This window comes from Bactrocera tryoni, chromosome 5 (genome assembly GCF_016617805.1).
Source record: "Bactrocera tryoni isolate S06 chromosome 5, CSIRO_BtryS06_freeze2, whole genome shotgun sequence".
Taxonomy (NCBI): domain Eukaryota; kingdom Metazoa; phylum Arthropoda; class Insecta; order Diptera; family Tephritidae; genus Bactrocera; species Bactrocera tryoni.
In genome coordinates this window covers 55217595-55237308 of record NC_052503.1, presented here as the reverse complement: position 1 = coordinate 55237308, position 19714 = coordinate 55217595, and the positions used below count along the sequence as shown (strand labels likewise).

The following is a 19714-nucleotide window of genomic DNA, read 5'->3' as shown; positions in this document are numbered from 1 at the left end:
GCAATCAATTTTATACGGATTCAAGCTCAAATTCTTTCTCAAAATCCGCCGGTTTGTGGTTGGAGACAGTTTCAATTCTGTAGAAGAAATACTTGGAATGGACAAAATGATCTAAACAACATTAATATATTCATTACTTAGAGAGTTTCTTTGTTTTATTGGCACTTTGTGAAGAAAACTATTCAACGAAAAGCGAACACAGTTGGACGATTATTACCTCAAAGACCGAAAAGTTACAATTGGAGAACGATTTTTTGATAACAAAATTCAATAACTTATAAACGTTGTTCTTGGGTACACATATTTTAAGTATATGGGGGCTAAGGAAAGTATTAATCCAATTGAACTCATTTTTGACATACAGACATACTATTATAAGAGAGGTATTATCCCTTAATTTCAGTTATATATATCAGACGTTGACCGACACTTTCGAACAAAAGTCAACTATAGGTACCGGGGTCTAAATATTCGGTACCTAGGGGCTTGAACAGTTTTTGTTGGATTTAAACATTTTTTGTGGTCATGAGGTGGCACACTAAATACATTATTCGTGCAAAGTTTTCTCCCGTTATATTTTTTCTTGATTTGTGTACTGGTAAACTGAACGAATCAAATGGAATTTAAAATTGAGGTATATGGGAAGTAGGCGTGGTTGTTGTCCGATTGCGCTCATTTTGAATAGTAATGTAAAAATAATGCCACGTACCACATTTTGTCGAAATCGGTCAGTCGAGCCCAGAGATACATATGTGATTTCACCAAAAAGTGGACGGTGCCGCATCCGTTTTCCCACTGCCGGTAGAGGTTCTTATAAGATTTGTACTCAGCAAATTTGGTTGTTGGTGCTTAAGTAGTTAAGGTGATTTGTACATTAAACTTGTTAGAAGGCGGCGTCAAGCCCACTTTTCCAAAAAAAATTTCCCACAGGTGCTCCTTGCCACTGCGATCATCTTTGTCAAACCACAGCTTTATATCTTAATTTGGTACTAAGTTACGTACAACCGTAAGGTGAACAAAACTATAATACTCAGTAGCAACTGGTTGCAAGCGTATCAAAAATACAGATCATGATTCCTATTGGAAAACCCAGTATATCGAGCTATTTGTCTGTATCTACGACCCGAAAAGTTGATATAAAATAGAAATTCACAACCTATTACCTTTTCTCGTACTTAACTGCTTTTATTATGAACACAACTGTATATGCTATATGCGATCGGTGCATATGTACTCACATTTGTTTTGAGTGAATTAATTTTGCAATAAATTATGCATTTTAATTTCCAATAATTGCAGTCTTATTGTGATTACAGTGTTTGTATCGTTGCCACCTTAATCGAACATACATAACATTAACTCTTTCAATAATAATAATAAATATGAGCAAATATTTTTAATTCTATCACAAATATTTTAAATATTAACATGCCCCGAAATTTGCTGCAAAAAATCAATAAAATAAATTGTAAACAACAAATTTCTTCCCAAGAGCACATTTTTTTGTAAAGGAGATATACTATGTTATACTATAGGCGTTTGGAGGTTTGAGAACAGTGAAAGATTAACTTCAGAGAATAAAGTGGTTGATGAATCTATGCGAGAGAAAATTTATGAAATTTCGCCGGTGACACGGTGCGGTTTCATTTTGAAGTACCATAAATAGTACTCTCATCTTTTTCTATAGCATCGCTATTCCACAAACACCGAATTTTGCGTCACTCAAAATTCTCAAAATATTTGGTTTGAACTGTAGGGAATTCCTTAATTTTATCAATAACTTTATTTAAAATGTAACGACTTCCTCAAAAGGGAAGAGTATACAGAGCTTAAAATATATTTCCTTCAGAGTCTACGCGCCCTCCAAAATATTGTCGAAGACTATCTATGAGGGCATTCACTGCATCAAATGCGATTGTTGATGGGTGTTAATAATTATTAATACTATATCAGTGATACATATCTATCAGACTCAGTAATTATATTTCACTTTATTCAAAGTTAATTAATAATATACATATGTATATGGGTATAAAATAAAAGGCACATTCGTTTAGATCTAGTCAATACATTTTATGAGGCTTTGGACATCGATCTTATTGCTCATAGAGTCAGTTTTTGTTTTTAATATTCGAGATTTTATCTGAAGCTGGTTTATCAAGCATAAACGTTGTTTCAGTCGACAAAAATGCTTTGCTCGTCGATGTGGTTCATGTTTGCTTTACTGTTTAGCTTTTATTTGCGTTCTGTTCGTCCTGTTTCGATGATCAAATTTACGAATATTAAGTGCGTAACGCTGGATAAACCATTTGCTGATTTCGGCTATTGTAAGCTCAAAGCTTTGTCCCGCGATGACGTCGCTCTTTCGTTGCGCGTCAACCTCTTCGAATTGCCAGTGAATAACGTTAGCGTAAGTTTAAAATAAATAAATATTTTTGCAATCAGAATTGTAATTGGTCTTATTTCAGTTAAATGTGGAAGTGTTCAAACGATTTAATGGTTATCGACCCTTCTTATTCAACAAAACACTAAATTTTTGTGACTTTTTACGCCATAAAAAACGTGTCGGTGTCTTGGATATAGTCTTCAAATTCTTGGAAACTTATTCAAATATCAACCACACCTGTCCTTATAATGTAAGTGTAATGTATTATCTATAATAAAATTTATAGGGCGGTCCATACAAGTATATGCAAAACGAATAAGCCAAAAAGGAAATTTTCGGCATGTTACTGGATTTCATATGAGCATATCTTTCACAGCAACTATTTACGATTTCAACTTGGTTTCTTGGTTGGAATTGCAGTTTCACGATCCAGTTTTCTATAACATATTTTCACTCCAATAATAAAAAAAGACTTGTTCGAATTATGTGCATAACAGCCTGTATTCCCGTCAGCTTATGGACACTGATCACAGGATTGCTCGACGAAAGTGATCCCTAATTAAGGCGAGATACCACAACTTCCATCTCTTTCCATATCTTTTATTTCCAACGGAAACGAGATCACAACAAAACCACGAATGATGCCATCATTATTAAAATCAAGCATATATGGACCACCTTTCTTACTTATGATCAATTAATTTCAAATTTTCTTGTCATTTCAGAATGATATTATCGTCGATCGTCTTATTTTAAAACCAAACTATTTTGCCTTGTTGCCACTGCCAGCGGGGGAATATCGCATAAAAGTAACAGTTGGTGCTTATAATGATTGGAAAGCAATTGTTAATGTATTTCTACAAACTTCGGAATAACTACATACACATACACATATATTTCTTATGCTTTATGTTATATAAATATCTTTAATATATTTTCCAACATTTCATGAACTTTATAAGGTTGCTTAAAAGTTGTTTAGAGGAGGTAGACAAATTGAGAAAACTTGCAATCTTCAATGAATTATCTAAAGGGCTGAGCCCAGATGACTTTAAAGGGCACTGGTACAGCATATTTAGAAGGGATTGCTTGGGGATCGTTGTCGCACTTTAGCAACGCCTTTGTGGACAAATCTTTTCATTTTGATATTAACCTTGTGAAATCAACGAACAGCTTGAAACTTTTCTAAATATTCTACCGCAATTTATGAATAATAAATTGTGACAAAAAAGCAGCCGGAAATTGTAATTAAATTCCCTGGGTAAATGATATTTCAAAAAATGCATTTTGCTAAGTTGGTAAGACTGTCATTAATTATTATGCCAAAAAGCGTGATCTGTCGATCAGTTTGTTTACAGCAACTGCTTAAGTCGGTACACCTTGTAATGCGTTGTGATTTTTATAACAGATAAATATATCGAAGAAAAAATTTCTCACAAATTTCGTATTTCTGAACAAATTTCGTGGCGGAATTGTTGCGAATGATGGAAAAGGCTTACGGTGATTCAGTTTTATCAAAAACTGCTACAAAGCCTTCAAAGACGGTCGTTGAAGACATGTCTCATTCTAGACGACCTTTACCTCTTCAACTGATGAAAATATTAAAAAAGTGAAGGATGTGGTGCTTGAAAATCGTCAGTCAGATGTTAGAGAAATTGAAAAAGAGCTCGTCATCACTCGCGAGTCCTTTCGAATAATCTTTGTGGATGCTTGGGTGTGAAACGTGCTGTTGCTGAAAGAGCTGAATCCCAAAAAGTGCTTTAAAAAAGTGTTTTGAAGACTGGAAAAATGGTTGGCATAAGTATTATATATTACATCTGGTGGTGACTACTTTGAAGGCGACAATATACATATTGATGAATTATTAAAGATTTTTTGGTTTATTTACAACTAGAGGACCCAACCACGTTTTACTGTGGCTGATACATAGTTAGTACTACTAATACCATCTATATGATTTCTACTGTATTCGATTAATTTCTATTAAGATTATGACGATTACTTAAGAAGATATAGCATTTTTGGTGAACCAATCATTTTCAATGAATTTTGAACAAATGCTTATGATTTATTTTTTTTTTTTAATTTTTGTATTTATGATTTGTGTTGAATTTTAACATAAAGAGATAAAAATTATCCTAAGTCCTTACCCTGGTTCTAAGCTACTTCCCCACCAATTTTCAGCCAAATCGGTTCAGCCGTTCTTTGTTAAAAATGGTGTAACTAACACGACTTTCTTTTATATACATAAGATGTAGATTTGCGGGTACTTTTTGTTCAATTTATTAGGTATGTGCTTTATCAATTTTTAGTGCTAGAATACATTATTAGCAGGAAAAGAAGAGAGTCTGTCGGCAGCCATAGGAACTGGTTGGCTTAAACCGGTATTTGTAACTTGCTTAATTGTCCGATCTTTAGAGGATAGAGAGATTTATATAAAATAAAGTGAAAGAATCAAATGGAATTTAAGAAGCCTTCGGTCCGGATGGCTGTCGTACTCCTAGATAGAAAGGTTCATTCAAGAAATCTCGACGGGGAAAAGTGCTAAACGAAAGGTATAATAAAAATAGGTGTCTACGAAGCTTTAATGCTGGCTGCTGTTTTGCCCAAAAATATTTTCTTATTTTTCTTTCCCCGTTCGAGCCAAATATATTAGAGTTATTGTAATGTTTGCATTAGAACTGATGAAGACTAACATTAAGGGTTTTAACATTTTGGTTTTTAACATTTTTGGTCTTTCAGGTTATTTTTTTGTGAGCAGAATAAAATTTTTGATAAGATTATACTACTAAAGGCATTTCTTTCTTTCTATTTGATCATTAAGCGGATTCTATTGCTCTTTGAAAACCTTTGTACGGTGCATGGATTGAAAATCCAAAAAAAAAAAACAGATGCAAAAAATATGCAATGGCTGGAAAATATGCTTTAACATATGTAGTCTATGATAATTTTCGTGCAATGAGGCGTAGCAAAATAATTACAACCCACCGCTAGCTGTATACTACATACATACATATATACACAGAGAGTTCGCTGACATTTCTGTTTCTGCAATGGGGTTTTCTTGTGCTTTTGCATGTTTTTTAAGAAAGCCTTTTTCATATTTTGAAATGAGTTTGTTTATTAATTATTTATTCCTCTACTATTTGTATATATGCATCGACCTTAAATTTCCTAACGTTGTAGATTCTAGCCAAAATTCGCAAGAGGTAATCGCCAGTTGGCACCGGTAGTGATTGGAGTTGTTCAGGCTGGAGCACGAAGTCCCTGAGTGTGAAGTCATGCTAGAAATTATATGAATTATTGTAAAATGAAAGACAAACTAATTTGAATACATGATATCTTACGTTGAAAGGGCAAGAGTGGTTCATATTTGAATATAATTCCACCGCGTCCATTACCATCTTGCCAAATGGTATTCGCTTCTTGTTTTTCATAAACTGACAAAAATCTGCTGTTATATTAATCATGAAAGGACGATAGCCATTCGCCTTTCTATAAACGACCAAATTGCCACTGATGTTATTTACGGGCAATTGGAAAACTTGAATGTCAACGGTAAGAGCGACTTTGTTGCGAGACAAAGCCTTAAGCCCACATTTTCGGATATTCAGAAAGCTTTTATCGTAGTTTGCACACTTCAAATTCGTAAACTTTATATATGCGGCTGCCGATGTAAATTGCATAAGGATGTATAATCCAGTGATAAATGCACGAAAAGTTCCCAACTTCATTTCTTAAAACTCTCAAATTGGTGGTCGTGGCACGTCTAAAATTACAAGCACTATTCGTGTTTTTTTTTGGTTTTTACACGATCGTGATTATGTTTCATATGTATGTTGGTATACTTAAATCGTAATTGCATACATAATTTGAATACCGAATTCATTTGATTATATATTTTGATAAGACAATTGATTAATTTAAACAAGCCTTTATTAAGCAATTATAAAAAAGTAAGGCATACTATGTATGTGGTATGGGGACTAGACTACTCATGTTTGGAGCGCCATTCGCTAGCTTGATGGACATTTTTGACATCGTATTCATAAACCATTCATATTCATACACTCATCACCAGTAATGATGCGATTGATGAATGTAGGGTCTTCAGCTACGCTATCAAGCATCTCTTCGGCGGCCTCTACTCAAAGTCACTTTAGCAAAAGATTTAGGATATTTTGGTACGAGCCCTGCATTAGTGGCGGATTTAGAGGGGTAAATGGAGGAAATTTTCGGGATTTACGGGACTTTCAAGAGAAGTATTGGATGGTTTTTAACTGAGCTTGCTGCTTCCAGAAAAAGTATGTATGTGCTTTGAAAACCAAAGAATTGAAAATCGGGAACTAGATCACTGGCAGTGAATTTGCGGTCAAAATCAAAAGTCAAAACACAACCAGTTAAAGACTACTGCATTGTAAACGTTGAAGAACTGCGATGAAGATCTATACCCCATAGTTCATAGTTTTTTTCGCATGTTCTGCACACTTTCTGTGACGAATGCGAGCTCTGAACGCTCTTTTCGACACTTCTCCGCATGAAAACGTGGCTGAGAACGAACGTGCTTCAAGATAGACTGACCGGCTGGCTGCATAGGCATCATGACATTGAAGTAACTGAGTCTCAAAACTTAGCCCACAACTGTTTTGTTTTGTAAAATTTTTCTATTCAATGCAGTGTTATATAGTACATTGCAATAAAGTACATATGTGTTTTTTCAATTTAGTAGAATTTGATATTTAAAGATCGATTTGAAATTTTTCCACCGTGATATTAAACAGTATTTTTTAATACAATAATCATCATGTTTCAAGTAAATGTTTATTTCTACAAAAAACTCCAAACAAATTTTTCGCGTCGGAACCAAATCACAAGACATAAATAATATTGTTTTGGCCACAGCTATTATTCAAAAACAATTTTAGCAGCCTTCTTTCCTCTTGCAATAATCTCTTGAACTCAATTCGAGTTTTGTACTCGCGACATAGTTATAGTTCATAGTTTCTAGGTTAACAGAGATGAAATATATAATGTGTTGTCAAAAAAGTCTTGCGGTCTTTTTATTGCTTTTTTTTTATTGAAATTGAGATGAAGTTTTGATGACTCATGCCCAGCTCTTGACCGATGCTACGGCTGCTACTATGCCGGTCTCTTTCGACCAATTCAACGATTTTAGCGCAATTTTCGACGACAGGCCGTCCGGAGCGTGGCGCATTTTCGACCACCTCTACACCAGAACGAAAACGTTGAAACCATCGTTGTGCGGTGGAAATGGAAACTGTATCGGATCCATAAACTGCACAAATTTTATTGGCGGCTTGAGATGCACTTTTGCCTTTATCGTAGCAGTACTGTAAAATATGCCGCATTTTCTCTTTATTTTGCTCCATGTTTGCGACGCTATAACTCACGAACGACTTAAAAGAAACGACAATCAGTCAAACACGTGTTAGCGCGTGAAATGAGCTTTCCAAAAAGGTATAGCATGACCCGATGCGACGAATAAAAAAAGAACTACGCGCTTTCAGCGCCAACTAGCGAAAATACCGCAAGACTTTTTTGACAACCTAATATTACATATATTCTCTATTAGTGATAACGACTATTAGGTATTATACTCTGTGCGACATGTTGCGTGAGTATAAAACGAAGTCGTACACTGCCCTATGTTGTCGCCCGGAATAAGCCTAAAGATTGCTATCTAACGCACGTACTAGATATAAATATGTCAAAATACATCATGCGTAGAACATCATCTCTAATCATAACAAATAATAAAACAACAGTGTTATACAAAGCATTTTAAATGGATATTTAGTTATTCCCAAGTTTGCATAAATACATTGACAATTGCTTTCCAATCGTTATAAGCACCAACGGTTATCTTTATGCGATATTCCCCCGCTGGCAGTGGCAACAAAGCAAAATAGTTTGGTTTTAAAATAAGTCGATCGACGATAATATCATTCTGAAATTACAGTAAACATGAAATCTCTTTGATTATAACGGTAAGGCTAAGAAGGGTGGTCCATATACTGTTTTTTACTCAACTAAATTGGGTATCAGGAAAAAGTATAGTGGACAATTGATGGTTGTTTTGAAATGATGCAGATAATAGATGAGTACGAGTACTACAGGATCTAAGCGGAAGGTTTCGTTTTTGCTGGAAATAAAAGATATGGATGGAAGTTGTGTGATCTCGCCTCAGACGGCCAATTGACTAGGCCATTTCTTGAGATGACACTTTCACCAAACTAGGTTTTCAATGAATCGATGATGACATTCGCTGTGTGGTTTGTGGCGCCGTCCATATTTGTAATTTTTTCGGGATGTAATGGGAGGATTACTGCCTGACCAATAAGCCATTCAGCCAGAAATGAGCCTCATCGCTGAAGATGATTTATCGATGAAAATCCAGATCATTTTCAAGTTGTGGTCCAATTCACGAACATACGACGATTCTGGTGGTCAAGCGGCTTCAGCTCTTGTGTCAAACTGATCTTGTAAGGATGTAGGCCAAGATCTATTTGCCCAAGGCTTGAGAACGACGTGTAAGATACTGATTTGTGCGGTAGCAATATTCTCGTCACTACGGGCACTTCTTTGTCTTACTGTCCAGTCAAAATAAAACATGCTATAGAAAACTGGATCGCGCAACTGTAATACCAACCAAAGAACCAGTCTAAATGAAACCATGCAACATAAATAATGTGAATGATCTACTCATGCAAAAAGAAAAACAATAACAAATCTCCTATATTGTCTAGTATTTGGCCTATATAGGCCGCCCTATATTCTACTCTACAGTATTTGAATTATAACCCATACTTACGTTATATGGACAGGTGTGATTGATATTTGAATGCGGTTCCAAAAATTTAAAAATTATTTCCAAAAGGCCGATACGCTTCTTATTGCGGAGAAATTCGCAAAAATTCAATGTTTTGTTGAACAGGAAAGGTCGATATCCGTTATATTTCTTGAAAAATTCTACATTTAACTGAGAGGCATAAAACAAGAGCTGAAATTATTATTTTTTTAATGTTGCTTTTTTACTTACGCTGACATTATTTACTGGAATTTCAAAGAGTTTGACGCGCAACGAAAGTGCGACTTTATCGCGAGACAAAGCTTTAAGCTTACAATATGCGAAATCAGCAAACGGTTTATCCAGCGTTATACAGTTAACATTCGTAAATTTGACCATCGATATAAGATTGGTAGAATGAAGACAAGAGCCAAGCAACCAAGTAAAAATCAACCACAACCGCGGACAGCGCATTTTGTCGACTGAGACGAAAGTTCGGAAAAAAATTCGAAACCCTTAAGATAAAATCTCGAATATTAAAAAATATGCATATGTATGTATATCAACACAACGCTCATGTCCATGTGTCACGTTCATTTGTAGAGCATTATGAAGCGCGAAACAAATATTGGCTTGCTTTTCCGTATCTCATTTTCATTATAATTTACTTAAATAAAGCGAATTATAATTATTTTGTGAGATAATTGATTTCAAAGCCTGTTAGTTTAAACAGTAAGGTCACACGTTGTTGTTTGGAAATACTTGATAACCAAAAATATGTGTGCTTCCAGTCAAGTGATTCAGGCAGCCAGAAATTGAACAAATTCGTTGATTCCTGATAAGTGCTGTCCGGGCTCTGTGACAGGTGAAGCGGCTTTTGTTATGACCATTCCTGAATTAAGACCGGACGACAATGACCGCAAGAAACTTTGTAAAGAGACTGTTATACACGAAAGCAGTAAAAAATCAGAAAAGTTTTTGAAATGGTTGTAATTAAAGTTTGCCGAAATAGATCAAATGAGCGTCCAAATAAAAACTATGCGGTAGAATTGCTCGTGGTAAACCGAATCGGGAGCGTTGACCGTCGGAACGGTCAGCTGACAAGATTAAACCTTCTGTGTTTTGAAAAGAAAGAGTCTCATCGCTTATCTTGAAAAGAGAAAACAGCGACTATAATCTTCGAACATTTTAGAGACCAAATCGTAGAAAACTCGATCAATGATGTGCTCAATTCGCAAGGCATTGGTACTGCGTTATAAATCAAAGAAAACGTTGTAATGATTACATGAATTTTACTTCGCATTGCTTTCCTGACTACAGAATTCTCCGACTTTGAAGTTAACCTCATCGACTTTGACTGTTCTTAAATCTTAAGAAAACGCTTGTTGTAAGGCCTATAAACTACTGAAATTGCGCAGGTAATAATTTAATATCTAATGTTGTTGCAATTTTCCAGACAGGATTACTTTTACGTTTTGTACCAACCTTTTCATATTTTTTGCAGTCAAGAAACAAAATACTTTTGAAGTTTTGAAAATTAAAATTAATCAGTAAGAAAGGGCTAAGTTCAGATGCAACCGAAAACTTTGACTGTTGCAACTTGCAAGAATCGAATCCAGGAAAATACCTTAAGATGTAAAACGTCAACCAAAATATCGGAATCTAAGAAATTTTACCTGTAATGAAATTGAAATTTGAATTTTGTTATATTTTTTAAATCTTTATTTATTCTTGCAAATCCATTCCATCTCTTTCAAAGTAATCCCCTCCAATACACTACTCCTCCGTTCCAATACACTTATACCAACAAGTTTTCCAGTCATCATAGCACTTGGAAAAATCCTCCGTCGTTATGACCATCAGAGCCTTCTTCGATTCAGCAAAGCGGTGTCCTCGAAGTGGTCTTTTGAGTTTGCTGAACAGCCAGAAGTCAAATGGGGCTAAATCAGGCGATATCGATCTCGAATAACCAATGCAGTAGGAGATGATGCAAAAACCAAGAGTTTTCGGCCCACAGTTCTGACCTCTTGAGGCGAATAGCTTCACGTAAATGGCTCATAACGCTCAAATAGTATTCCTAGTTGACAGTTTGGCCCGGCGGAAGGCATTCATAATGCACCATACCACGATAATCGAAGAAAACTGTGGTTTCTTCGGTTTCGGCTTGTCTTTAGCATGATATTCGCAAACAAAATCTAATCGCACTTCTTTGTTCAATAAATTCAGACATAGTAAAAATCGAAGAATTGACTTTTATAGCCTCACAAAACGACGCGTATCTCAATTATTTTGACATGAAATTTAGCATAGATGACACTGTAGTACCAATTTACCAAAAAAAATTTTACCGATTCGAAAAACACGCGAAGTATAAATTAAAAATTCCTCTTTCAATTTGATTACAGTAATAACTCATATACTGAGCGACATTTCCGACATAAGGTTCGTTAGAAAAACGAAAATCATTATATGTAGTACATGGGAGTTGAGGTAGTTTTTGCCCAATTGTATCTATTTTAGGCACAAAGTTACACTGTTATGAGTAAAACACGCTCTGTAATTTTTCTTGAGATAACTCAAATATTAGCCGATATATTCAGCATAAAATCACCTGGAAGTTTGAAAATCTTCATATTAGTTATATGGGGATTAGGGTGGGTCGATTCCGGACTTTTTTCGATTCGGGATTTCTAATAAAGCGGAAAAGTTGCCTTAGTACTTCCTGATTCCAATACAACTTTTTGTTTTGAGATCGGATTGCATCTTCAACCCCAACTCCGGCCTTGAAATTTCGGAAATTCGCCTAAAATCGTGTAATTGTCTACCTAGCGCCTGAAATACGCATCTCATGGAAAAATGTATAAAAACAAAAGTTATTTGTCACGTCATTTGCTACCGAAATGGTGATCATGGCCGTAGGACGGACCGTTCCCGAGATACGAGCGAAAATGCGGCGCGCCACAGCGCAAGGTGAAAATCGGTGGAATCATTCGGAAACTACATAGAAGAAAGAATAGGTAGGCCATTACAGTGGGTTGTTTGTCTTCTACATTTCAACGAACTTCCATTTCGTGCTCTTTTCGAACACATAGACGGTGTCTCAAAGAGTCCAAATATATTCTCTGGCGACATAGGTAAACTGCTCCCTGATTGTGAGAAGTTGCCTGTTGTCAAATTTGAAAGTTTTCCATCCTGCCAATTACCTTCTGAGGTTACTAATCCGACCCAACTTAGCACAGACCAAGCTTATCTCTATAAAATATCAGAAGCTGTTATTTCCGGTCAATGTTCCTCAGATTTAGCGTCGATGCATCCAGGTAACATGTGCAAATCTCGCTGGCTCACCTGTGCAATAGAAATGGCTCACCTGAGATTATACATTCAGTAGAAACCAACAAAGGAAATAAAGATTTTGGTCAAGTACATACTAACAGTTTAATCACCTTTGTGGTTCTCAATAAGATTCAACAGTTCAATCAAAGATGGCTCGCGCCATCTCTGTGCTGCAATTCAAAGGTCGAGATACTTACCTGCTAAACTGCGCAAGGTTGTCGATTCATCCATTCAACAGAATGCTTTCTTTGCTCTTCCAGAAAACATTCTCTTTAGTATGATGACTGACGAACGGATAGAAGTCAGAAAGTTGGCCCTTGACCGTCTGCTGGCAGCCAAAGAAGCAGAGTCTGATACTGTAAATGGAAGGGTTAGATGTAATAAAGTGCCAAAGCTGAGTTTCAAAGCTAATAATTATTACGATATGATTAACTGGAAGACTATTACCTTGACTGTTCCACCAGTTCTTTATTCAGTTTCTAACGAAGAACTCATAAAAGGGCTGTCGGGAGACACTGCAGAGGTATGGAAATTTAGTGAATTCCCCTCTCACACCGTGGCAGTCGAGAGAACCGTCAAACTGGTGACAGAGGCATCTTCTAAAGTTATTGGCCCCCAATCTCGTGATCGTTTTATACGCTCTACACTGAAATCTAGGCAACAAGTGCCAAAGTTTAGTACAAAATCTGATTTTATCAATAAATTTGACACAGATTCAAACTAAAACAAGCCTGACATATGGTTGGTTGGTTGGGTTTGGCTTGGGAGGAACCCGAAGAGCAGCCACCTCCACGCGGTGGGTTCTGGGTGACCAATACAGGTTAGCTGAGAGCTGCAACAATGTTCACCTTGCGCTGTGGCGCGCCGCCTTTTCGCTCGGATCTCGGGAACGGTTCGTCCTACGGCCATGATCACATATACCATTTCGGTAGCAAATGACGTGACAAATAACTTTTGTTTTATACATTTTGCCATGAGATGCGTATTTCAGGTGCTAGGTAGACAATCTCACGATATTAGGCGAATTTCCGAAATTTCAAGGCCGGAGTTGGGGTTGAAGATGCAATCCGATCTCAAAAAAAAAAGTTGCATTGGAATCAGGAAGTACTAAGGCAACTTTTCCGCTTTATTAGAAATCCCGAATCGAAAAAAGTCCGGAATCGGCCCACCCTAATGGGGATTCAAGAAAGTATTGACCCGATTCACACCATTATTGATACACAGAAATATTATTGCCAAGAAAGGTTTCTGTCTGAATTATAATTGTACAAGGTGCTTTTCAAAGTAAACAGGACTTTTTGAATCTAGCGCCCCCTGGTGGCACTATCTATATGCCGACCGGTGTGTTAGAATCTGCTATCTTTATCGATTGTCCAGTGAGAATTTCATGACATTTCATAGATTGGAAGTGAAGTCATTGTGTTTTAAATCTCAGTATGTTTGTGTTATCGGTTCGAAAATGAGCTTCGAATAAAGAGCCAACATTAAATTTTGTTTAAATCGAACTGAACATCTCCAAAACATCGATTTATCGAATTTTAACCGAACATTTAGGCTTACGAAAGGTGTCTGCAAAAATTGCTCAGAATCCAACATTCGAAGGACGCTTGTGACCGATTATTTGACCAAAAATCACATTTTTACCATTAACCACTCCCCGTATTCATCTGATATGGCACCGTGCGACTTCTTCCTTTTCGGAAAAATGCATTTGCCCATGAAAGGAAAGCGTTATGCAGACGTAGAGGCCATTCAAAAGGCTTGCACCGACATACTGGCGGCCATACCGGCCAACGAGCTAAAACACTCGTTCGACATGCTTTTGGACCGTGCAAAAAGCTATATTGAAGCAGAAGAAGACTATTTTGAATAAAATAATTTGATTTTGCACCAATTGTTCTGGTTTTTTATAAGCCCTGTTTACTTTGGAAAGCGCCTTGTTTATCTCTCATATTGACCGACATTTTCGTACAACAGTCAACTAAAGATACTGGGATCCACTTATTTGGTACCTAGGGGCTTAAAACGTTTGTTTGGGATTGGGACAAGTTTTGTAGTGCAAAGTTTTAGCTCGTTATATTAATTGCTTCCTGATTTGTGAACTAGAAACTGAAAGAATCAAATGGAATTTAATATTCTGCTATTGGGGAAGCAGGCGTGGTTGTTGTTCGATTTAGTCCATTTTCGAAGTGTGACAGAGGAATCCTCCGATATGTGATTTCACAAAATGTGGGCTGTGACACGCCCATCGTCCAATTTTCACACCGGCTTCCATAAAGTCTTCTCATACAATCTCGGAGGTAAAATTTAATGTCTCTGACGTAATTAGTTATTGATTTATTACGCTTTTAGTAGTTTAACAATACCGTTATATGGGAAGTGAGCGGGTTTACTATCCGATGTAATCCATTTTCGCACTGTCGGTAGAAATTCTTATAATATTTGCCCTTAACGAATTTGTTTGTTGTAGCTTTAGTAGTTTAGGAGATGTGTACATCAAACTTGTTAGTGAGCAGGACCACGCTCACTTTTTCAAAATTTTTTACACACAGTGCTTAGTTATGACTCTTTATATGTTTTCAGATAATGGCGATTTGTGGGCGTGACAGTGGTCCGATTACGCCTATCTCCGAACTAGAACTCGCACACCAAATTTTATCAAGATATCTCAATTTTTACTCAAGTTACAGGTTACACGGAGGGACGGGCAGACAGACAGTCACCCGGATTTCAACTTTTCTCGTCATCGCAATCATTTATATAAAACTAACCCTATAGTATCTATCTTGCTTGGTTTTAGGTGACACGTACAACCGTTGGGTGAGAAAAACTATTGTACTCCGTAGCAACAGGTTGCAAGAGTATAAAAATTAATCAACTAAAATAAAATTTATTACTTACATACATATGGAAAGCCAAAATTAGTAATTGTCTAAAATTTAGTGCCCAGTTATTTAATAAAAAAAATATCCCTCTCCGACTAGTTTGGATTACTAACTATTTTGCGGAGAGAATGCAAATAGCATGGAACCATATGACGGAAGACGATTTGGAATTAGAGATATATTGGTTAAAATGTCATGTTAGCTTTAATTTGAATAATTTTTCTTAAACGAATTCCAACGATAGTAGTTTTATCTTAAGAACTCACATTTCTTAACGAGTTTTAGTATGAATATATGTTCGACAGTTTGCACGGAGATACTTTGGAACGTATTGCATTGCTTAAATATTTTAAGGGAACCAAGATACAGATGGTGGACGAAGTACCGAAGAGAACGTTAACTAAACTGGAAAAGGACTTTTTAATATCAGTAAAAGTTTTTGAACATCTTTTTTATTGCCTATTCTTGTTCCATCGCCTAAAGAAGAGTATTTCAAGCAGCATGACTGCCATTAAGTGAAGTGAGAATTCACTCTGATCGCACGAGCGGCAATATTAGCATTGAGTTCGCTAACTCTGGTCTCAAGGTTTCTCTCACTCCTCCTCCTCATAATCAAGCCATTTCATTATAAGGCTCATTTAGATGCCTAGTCATAATGTAATCGTTGGAAACTGCAGCCCTATCATACGAATAATGTGAATAAATTATACCCTTGTCTCCACTACTTTGGATTGAGAAGAAACTTGCTTTATCCTCTTGCGTTTTACCGCTGGTTCCATTGGTCTTGCGTGAATTCAAATAACTCAAAAAATCATTTGTGGTGCCAATTGTTAAAGCTAGCGAAAAAGATATGAAAACTCCACGCTAGTACTTTTCCACTGTCCACCACTTGAGTAGTCTGAAATTGATGTTTGGCCACCTAAAACCAATTTGTGACAGGCCTCAACCTTTCCATTTCTGTGAGAGTTATCTTGCTCATTCTTTAGGAGTTAAATATCACATGAATTCGTTTAAATGTGAATTACTTATTTCTAATAGAGAATATGGACAACACGTATATTATGTAAATTTACTGGAGTAAGAGTTGTTTATTAAATATTTTTTTAGTCACTGAAATAATGCAATGCAGATCCAAAAATCAACAAAAAACCTGATAAAAATTTGCGTAAATGATTAATTAAAAGCAGATTAGGAGCTTGAATATGCTTTCTCTGATATTTTAGTGGCTAAAACTAACTCTTTGCAATGAAAATTGATGATAATCCATGCTATGGAAATATTAGTATGACAAATTAATGAGGATTAATAAAATCATTTTCAAAGCTCGATATTCGACCAACTCATTGATTAATAAACTGTATGTAGTTATAAACTGGCATCTAAGTCTTGACACTCTTGAGTCATATACAATATATATATAAAAAATATACCGTCACCTAAAATGCAAAACAAAGTATGATCAAAAACATCAAAATTGAGTTTTTATTGATTACGATCTACTACTTCAAATTACATATGTATGTATATATGTTTAAGTACATAATGCCAACATTTTAAGGTTCTGCTATCAGATATAACCCAGTTTTAACCAATATTTAAATTTTGTTTCCCTCATGTTCCATTTTATATCGAGTTTCGTTTTCCCCTGTAAATTTCCGAAAATGTTGCTACGTTATTTTGAATTTTAGGTGACTTTTTTTTCGTTTCGTACTCGGAAAAATAGGTTCCTAGACACCTCTAAGAAAGCCTCTCCAAACATGAGTTTTTAATTGTAACGGGAAGGTCCTCCTACATACAGTTTTCTATTTTTTCTTATTATGAGATTGAAAAATTTATATCTCGCTTCCAACTACTGGATAAAATATCTTGTTCCTTGGATTTTGTAGGAAATTAAATGCTCTACAAAAAAGGTCCATTATGATTTTTTCGTCCTCCTTAATTTTGTTAAGATACCTTACGTTTTCGAAGATATTTCCGAAAACAAATGGTTGTAATGTAATGTAATTATCTTCTCATAATGGTCTGATTTTGATATACATACATATGTATGTATGTACATTAGAGTGATTAAAAAAAAAATTTATTTTTTTTTCGTTTCGTACTCGGAAAAATAGGTTCCTAGACACCTCTAAGAAAGCCTCTCCAAACATGAGTTTTTACTTCAAATACTATATGCATAAGTATTTTTTTTACGTGCACTGCCGCAAAATTCAACAACTGATGATTAGTGTTATTAAATCGAGATACCTAGAAAATTATTATATTTATCTCACTATAGTTATGTTCCGCTATATTTATGCTATTTTAATTTTGAATATGGGTTGGACGTGGGTTAGATCATGTAAATTATTTAGTTCGCGTTTGGTAGGTAGTCAGTCGACAAAATGGCTCGTTTGTGGTCGTGGTTATTATTCACCTTGTCGTTTGGATTTTGTTTGCACTCAACTCATCCTGTATCAATGATCAAATTTACGAATATTAAGTGCGTAGCGCTGGATAAACCATTTTCTGATTTCGCCTATTGTAAGCTCAAAGCGTTGTCTCGCAATGAAGTCGCTCTTTCGTTGCGCGTCAACCTCTTCGAATTGCCAGTGAATAACGTTAGCGTAAGTTTAAAATTATCCCAGTAATTTTATAAGGAAACATTGTAATTGGCAGTTTGTCATATGTATTCTAGTTAAATGTGGAATTATTCAAAAGATATAATGGTTATCGACCTTTCCTGATCAACATAACAGTAGATTTTTGTGAATTTCTTCGGCATAAAAAGCGTGTCGGTGCCTTGCATATAATTTACAACTTTTTAGAAAGATATTCAAATATCAACCACACCTGTCCTTATAAGGTAAGTGTAATGAAACATCTGTAACAGAATATACAGAGTGGCCCATATATGTAATGGAAGCGACTAGGCCATGTACCATGTATGTCGGCATGTTGCAAAACTACAAAAATAGAATGAACAGTAATGCGCTACTAAGCTTTGGAAATTCCTTTCGCCACAAAATACCAATAATAGGAGGTGAGATCGCGCAGCTTCTATCCATATTTTTTTTTGTTTAGCCAAAACAAAACCCTTCGTGGAGCCTATGTGTTGCTCACTCGTTTCCTGTGTCATTTTGAAATAAACAAGTTTAGTGATGCCCCCGTTCTTAATCACTTGAAGATCTATATGGATTATGCATTTTATTTCGTTCTTTTTAGAAATTGTACTGCCTTGCAAGGTATCTTTAAATCTAAAACCTACGCAATAGCTTCAAAGTAGTGTATGGACCACCCTGTTTATTTGTTATCAAATAAATTGCATAATTGTTGTCATTACAGAGTGATATTATCGTGGATCGACTTATTCTCAAACCAAACTATTTTACTTTGTTGCCACTGCCAGCGGGGGAATATCTGGTTAAGATAACTGTCGGTGCTTACAATGACTGGAAATCAATTGTCAATGTATTTTTTCAAGTTTGGGAATAAATATACCGGTCCACATGTGCATTTTGCATGTGATATCTAAAATCATTAAATAATCATTGTTCTTTCAGTATTCATAAAACGGATTGGTGATCGGTGGCACCTAGGTTGTGCTAATTTAGAAAGAAGAAGTCGTTCCAATATGTACATATGTGAGGAACTTTAAAGCCAAGCCGTACAAGCGATAACTAAATTGAGATATCGGATTAAGATTTGGTACAGTGCTCCTAGGAAAAAATGTGGAACGGGTTCGTAGATGAGCGTAATCGGACCACTGCCGATTAATAGAAAACGTATAAAAGGCCATAAGTGGTTAACCCTAACCCTTGGGAATGCCTACATTTTGATAAAAAGCTATATCTCAGGACACAAAAAATGGCGGTGGTCATCATGACTCAAAGGAGACAGAGTGTGAAATAGCGAAACCTTGTTTAGACCTCATGACATTTAGTTCTGAGTGGTCGTATCGGTTTCGTCATTGTGAGCCAATAGAATATACATATTTAATTTTCGTTTTTGTAGTTACGGTGGAAATTAGAAAAAAAAAAGTTCGATATGATAAATATATCAAAGTAATATTCTGGGCATAGATCTGTGGATAAAGGGTGCCGCGAAACCTAACAATCAGACAAAATTACAACTCTAAGCAGGGTTCGTTTAATAAAGGAAACATAGAGCGGAGTCCAAGAAACCCAAAAAAACAATATTGAATGAACTACTCCCCTTCAACCGAATCTATTGTGACACGAAATAATAATCTCCTTCTGCTCTTTTGAAATAAAAAACACAGTCATCGAATATTATAAGTGCTATTGGTTGTAATGTATTGAA

At 35.8% G+C, this 19714-nt stretch overlaps 4 protein-coding genes across 4 annotated transcripts; 2 read left to right on the top strand and 2 right to left on the bottom strand.

The window, feature by feature from the left end:
* Positions 1 to 2188: 2188 nt before the first annotated feature.
* Positions 2189 to 3261, top strand: LOC120776483. The gene is made up of 3 exons (XM_040107160.1): positions 2189 to 2410; positions 2469 to 2636; positions 3112 to 3261. Exons 1-3 carry the CDS (start codon positions 2189 to 2191, stop codon positions 3259 to 3261), a joined length of 540 nt encoding a protein of 179 aa, XP_039963094.1.
* A 2256-nt stretch (positions 3262 to 5517) lies between these two features.
* On the bottom strand, positions 5518 to 6120 carry LOC120776451. The gene is made up of 2 exons (XM_040107108.1): positions 5734 to 6120; positions 5518 to 5670 (listed from the first exon to the last, which is right to left on the bottom strand). The coding sequence occupies exons 1-2, from the start codon at positions 6118 to 6120 to the stop codon at positions 5518 to 5520; spliced, it is 540 nt and encodes a 179-aa protein (XP_039963042.1).
* Positions 6121 to 8204: 2084 nt separating this feature from the next.
* Positions 8205 to 9668, bottom strand: LOC120776612. The gene is made up of 3 exons (XM_040107402.1): positions 9447 to 9668; positions 9219 to 9386; positions 8205 to 8354 (listed from the first exon to the last, which is right to left on the bottom strand). The coding sequence occupies exons 1-3, from the start codon at positions 9666 to 9668 to the stop codon at positions 8205 to 8207; spliced, it is 540 nt and encodes a 179-aa protein (XP_039963336.1).
* Positions 9669 to 17796: 8128 nt separating this feature from the next.
* On the top strand, positions 17797 to 18886 carry LOC120778368. Its single transcript, XM_040110155.1, has 3 exons — positions 17797 to 18018; positions 18090 to 18257; positions 18737 to 18886. The coding sequence occupies exons 1-3, from the start codon at positions 17797 to 17799 to the stop codon at positions 18884 to 18886; spliced, it is 540 nt and encodes a 179-aa protein (XP_039966089.1).
* Positions 18887 to 19714: the final 828 nt, after the last annotated feature.

What these genes read in the sequence shown, in the direction of transcription:
- LOC120776483 (XM_040107160.1), top strand. Translation starts at nt 2,189, where the DNA reads ATGCTTTGCTCGTCGATGTGGTTCATGTTTGCTTTACTGTTTAGCTTT. An exon ending in TGCCAGTGAATAACGTTAGC is followed by an intron (nt 2,411 to 2,468) that starts GTAAGTTTAAAA and finishes GTCTTATTTCAG; the next exon opens with TTAAATGTGGAAGTGTTCAA. An exon ending in ACCACACCTGTCCTTATAAT is followed by an intron (nt 2,637 to 3,111) that starts GTAAGTGTAATG and finishes TTGTCATTTCAG; the next exon opens with AATGATATTATCGTCGATCG.
- LOC120776451 (XM_040107108.1), bottom strand. Translation starts at nt 6,120, where the DNA reads ATGAAGTTGGGAACTTTTCGTGCATTTATCACTGGATTATACATCCTT. An exon ending in ACCACTCTTGCCCTTTCAAC is followed by an intron (nt 5,671 to 5,733) that starts GTAAGATATCAT and finishes TATAATTTCTAG; the next exon opens with CATGACTTCACACTCAGGGA.
- LOC120778368 (XM_040110155.1), top strand. Translation starts at nt 17,797, where the DNA reads ATGGCTCGTTTGTGGTCGTGGTTATTATTCACCTTGTCGTTTGGATTT. An exon ending in TGCCAGTGAATAACGTTAGC is followed by an intron (nt 18,019 to 18,089) that starts GTAAGTTTAAAA and finishes TATGTATTCTAG; the next exon opens with TTAAATGTGGAATTATTCAA. An exon ending in ACCACACCTGTCCTTATAAG is followed by an intron (nt 18,258 to 18,736) that starts GTAAGTGTAATG and finishes TTGTCATTACAG; the next exon opens with AGTGATATTATCGTGGATCG.
- LOC120776612 (XM_040107402.1), bottom strand. Translation starts at nt 9,668, where the DNA reads ATGCGCTGTCCGCGGTTGTGGTTGATTTTTACTTGGTTGCTTGGCTCT. An exon ending in TTCCAGTAAATAATGTCAGC is followed by an intron (nt 9,387 to 9,446) that starts GTAAGTAAAAAA and finishes TATGCCTCTCAG; the next exon opens with TTAAATGTAGAATTTTTCAA. An exon ending in ATCACACCTGTCCATATAAC is followed by an intron (nt 8,355 to 9,218) that starts GTAAGTATGGGT and finishes CTGTAATTTCAG; the next exon opens with AATGATATTATCGTCGATCG.